General features: G+C 42.9%; 1 protein-coding gene across 1 annotated transcript in view; it reads right to left on the bottom strand.

The window, feature by feature from the left end:
* TOPBP1 (DNA topoisomerase II binding protein 1) overlaps positions 1-3,463 on the bottom strand; it is a 55,339-nt gene that overhangs the window by 14,331 nt on the left and 37,545 nt on the right. The window contains exons 19-20 of the mRNA XM_045297815.1: positions 2,126-2,318; positions 908-1,128 (exon numbers count right to left, since the gene is read on the bottom strand). Of these exons, the coding sequence (XP_045153750.1) occupies positions 908-1,128; positions 2,126-2,318 (414 nt within the window). The remainder of the gene's footprint in view (positions 1-907; positions 1,129-2,125; positions 2,319-3,463) is intronic.

Genomic DNA, 3,463 nt, shown 5'->3' with positions numbered 1-3,463 from the left:
GCTGGACCGGAGGATGTACACTGGTACAGATAGGAAATGGAAACACAAAGAATCCAGGGCAGATGATTCCTTCAGGACCAGTGGTGTGAGTGACCAGAGGGAGAGTAGGTTGGAAAGGGGGAACCGATTACAAGGATCTACATGTGACCTCCTCCCTGGGGAAAGGACAACAGAAAAGTGGGTGAAGGGAGATGTCGGACAGGGCAAGATATGACATATAATAATTTATAAGTTATCCGGGGTTCATGAGGGAGGGGGGAGCGGGCAGGGAGGGGAAAAAAATGAGGACCTGATGCCAGGGGCTTAAGTGGAGAGCAAATGTGATGAGGGTAATGAATGTACAAATGTGCTTTACACAATTGATGTATGTGTGGATTATGATGAGTTGTATGAACCCCTAATAAAACGATTAAAAAAAAAAAAAGAAATCACTTCAGCTTTATACTTAAGTATGTATAGGTCCCCCTCCCCCAAAAGTTTGTCTTTGCGCTTAACTTTAAATGTCCAGTCCCTAAAAGAAAATGAAAAAATAACGCACGTGTGTGTTTCAAGTCAGTGTCCTGGTAACAAAAAGGTAGCATTTTCTTTACTTTAGCCATTGTTAAAGATGCAGGCATAAAGCAGGAAACATTATTAAAAAAAAAAAAGAAGGTGCAACATTAACAGATATATCCTTTAAAAAGACTACTACACTAAACAAATACAAAGTGATGCACACATTTTAAACTTATGTAATTTTATCTACATTGGACATTTTTTTTCTGATTCTTAAGTCTGATCCCAAATCATTAATTCCCAGTAAATTTCTGTTTGCACGTACAACTCAGAGAACCCCTCTTTGCTTATTCGCGTCTTTATAAGAGGTCCCCATGCACTCCACGTGAACAGAATCGACTTCTCTCCTTACCCTGCTCAGTGACCTCTGCGTCATGTAGCGGATCCTGGAGAGGGGAACCCTCTGAGTTCTGAATGTTCCCCTGAAGCTCAGAGCATTGTGTGGAGCAAATGGGCCACTGCAAGTTACTGGCAAGCCTGGCCCTCTCCTCCCTGGCAGTAGGGTCATCCCAAATGATTTGTTCATTTTGCGAGGGCTCTGTGTTGATATCAGGTACTATTTGACGAGACTGCCTGAGGAATAAAAATGACAACTTAAAATAACTGGACAGCCTGCTAGCCCACTGTAGCTATTCCAACTTGTGGCCACTCCATGAGCTTCAGAGTAGAACTGCACTCACAGAGTTTACTCCTGAAGTAGACGGCCAGGCCTTTCTTCCACAGTAATACCACGTGGGTTTAAATTGCCAGCTTTCTGCTTAGTAGAGAACCAACCATGTGCACCAAACCAACCACTGAAGGTGATCACCCAGGGATCTTAGATAAAGAGATTGACTTAACAAAATCCACACTCAAGAGTCCAAATGCAATGTGTGCTCACCACTAACATCTGATGAACCCAAAGAGCGCATTCACAAAAGAGGGGTCTTTTATCCTGAGTGTATTTATTTACTCTGACAACCTAAGATTTTTCAAGAACATGTACATCTATAAATATCTACAATAAGACATTCATCAAAAAGTCTCTTTGACTCAATTTCCAGACAAACTGCCTTCATAAAGTATAGTTAGCATAAGACAAACACAAAATTCATCGAGTCAAGATGTAAGTCCTATAATATTAATCACTAGAGATTTTTCCTTTAATAGGAAAAAATGATAAATTTATGTTACTGAACTCAAGTCACAGCATACTAATATCTGTAATTACCTTTGTTTGTCAACTCAACTAGTATGAACTACTCAATGTGTGTATAATTTTAGACAGATATTTTTAATAGAAATTTTGCAGAGGTTCCTTACAAATTTAACACTGGTTTAGGGGACTAGGTTAGAGGGCAGTACTTTTCACTGGCCTTGACAGTCTGCTTATCTACATATTCGCTCCTCAAACTGTGCTGTAAGGAGCTGCGATCCTCTCACACCCGGGAGAAAGAGGAGGCCATCTGGCCCTGTAAAGCTTGCCGGCCTTGGAAACCCGAACCAGGGCTGCTGAGAGTCAGGCTACTCAGCTCAATGGCCGTGGGTTTCCTCTCATCAGCTTCCAGTCCTGTCCGCAACAGATACATACCTCAGGGCCTCCAAGACCCTGCTTCGCCCACTGCGGACGGAGCGAGAGCTGTCGGGGGTTGAAGAGGCGCTGTTACAAGCACTCCTTGACAGGGAAGTGTGCGGCCCTTGGGGTTTCACTACTGATGTTGCAGACATTATCTCCTGCAGCTGCTTTTGGAAGGTCTGTCTCATCTCCAGGGTCTGTGTCAGAGCTGGAAACAAACACAATTTACCACCTCAGTGAGGTTTCCCTTTTTAAAATGTCATCTTATCCACATGATCTGTTTTGTCTGGCTGAACATAAAGGGACTGTCTGCACACTTACTATAGCTACAGCACTGTACGGAGCACTGCAGAACAAAAGGCAGTCACTACCATGGACTGTGTATGCAGTGGCTAGGGAGCTCCCTGCCTTATTCAGTCCCTGTCTCGTGACAGGCTTCTCACAGTCAGGGGTGTACATTCCTGACCCTATCTAATGATCCTTGAAAACACAGACACCAACCGATTTCTTGGTTTTCTTAAAGGCTGAATACTGAGGCAAGTAGTAAATGAACATTTTGGGAAAAAACCGAGTAGGGTTCATTAAATAGGTAAGTGATAAGGAAAAATATGGCATGGCAGGATGAGTAACGAAAGTAGGAGGTATGGATCTATTAAACACAGGATATTATATAAACACAACTTATTTATTACAGCACTATTTAGAATATATAAAAAAATTATAAGCAACCTACGTACCTACTATCATCAGGGATTGGCTAAATGAGGGCTACTCAAACAACGACTACTATACAGATGCCCACGCTCCCCAACTGAAGAAGATCCTACAGACTCATCTCAATGTCCGAATTGATCTGTTAGACAAAAAGATCAAGTTCAAGGTACAGAACAAGACACATAAAACCAGCAAACCAGGTGCCCATGAGTCAAGGTCATGGGGACCCCAGGTGTGTCAGAGTAGAACTGGGCTCCACATGGTTTTCAATGGCTGATTTTTCAGAAGTAGATCATCAGACCGTTCTTCCAAGGTGCTGCTGGATGCCATCAAACCTTCAACCTCTCAATTAGCAGTCGATGCCACTGTTTGTACCACCCCGGGAGTCTCAGTGAGGTCAAAGTAAAGAACAGCACAGTGTCCACTCTCTAGTATTTACAACAGAAGTACGGGAGGTCGTAGCATCATCTCAAAGGACAATCCAGTCAACTGACATACTATGACAGCCCTTCACAAAGTTCACAGAAAATGGCTAGGCAGAATAAGCAAATGTGGTGAAGAAAGCTGATGGTGCCCGGCTATCAAAAGATATAGCATCTGGGGTCTTAAAAGCTTGAAGGTAAACAAGCGGCCATCTAG

This window comes from Echinops telfairi, unplaced genomic scaffold (genome assembly GCF_000313985.2).
Source record: "Echinops telfairi isolate 266 unplaced genomic scaffold, ASM31398v2 ScPeMD7_7422;HRSCAF=8460, whole genome shotgun sequence".
Classification (NCBI taxonomy): Eukaryota; Metazoa; Chordata; class Mammalia; order Afrosoricida; family Tenrecidae; genus Echinops; species Echinops telfairi.
The sequence above is the reverse complement of the archived record's forward strand: the minus strand, read 5'-3'. Positions and strand labels throughout refer to the sequence as shown.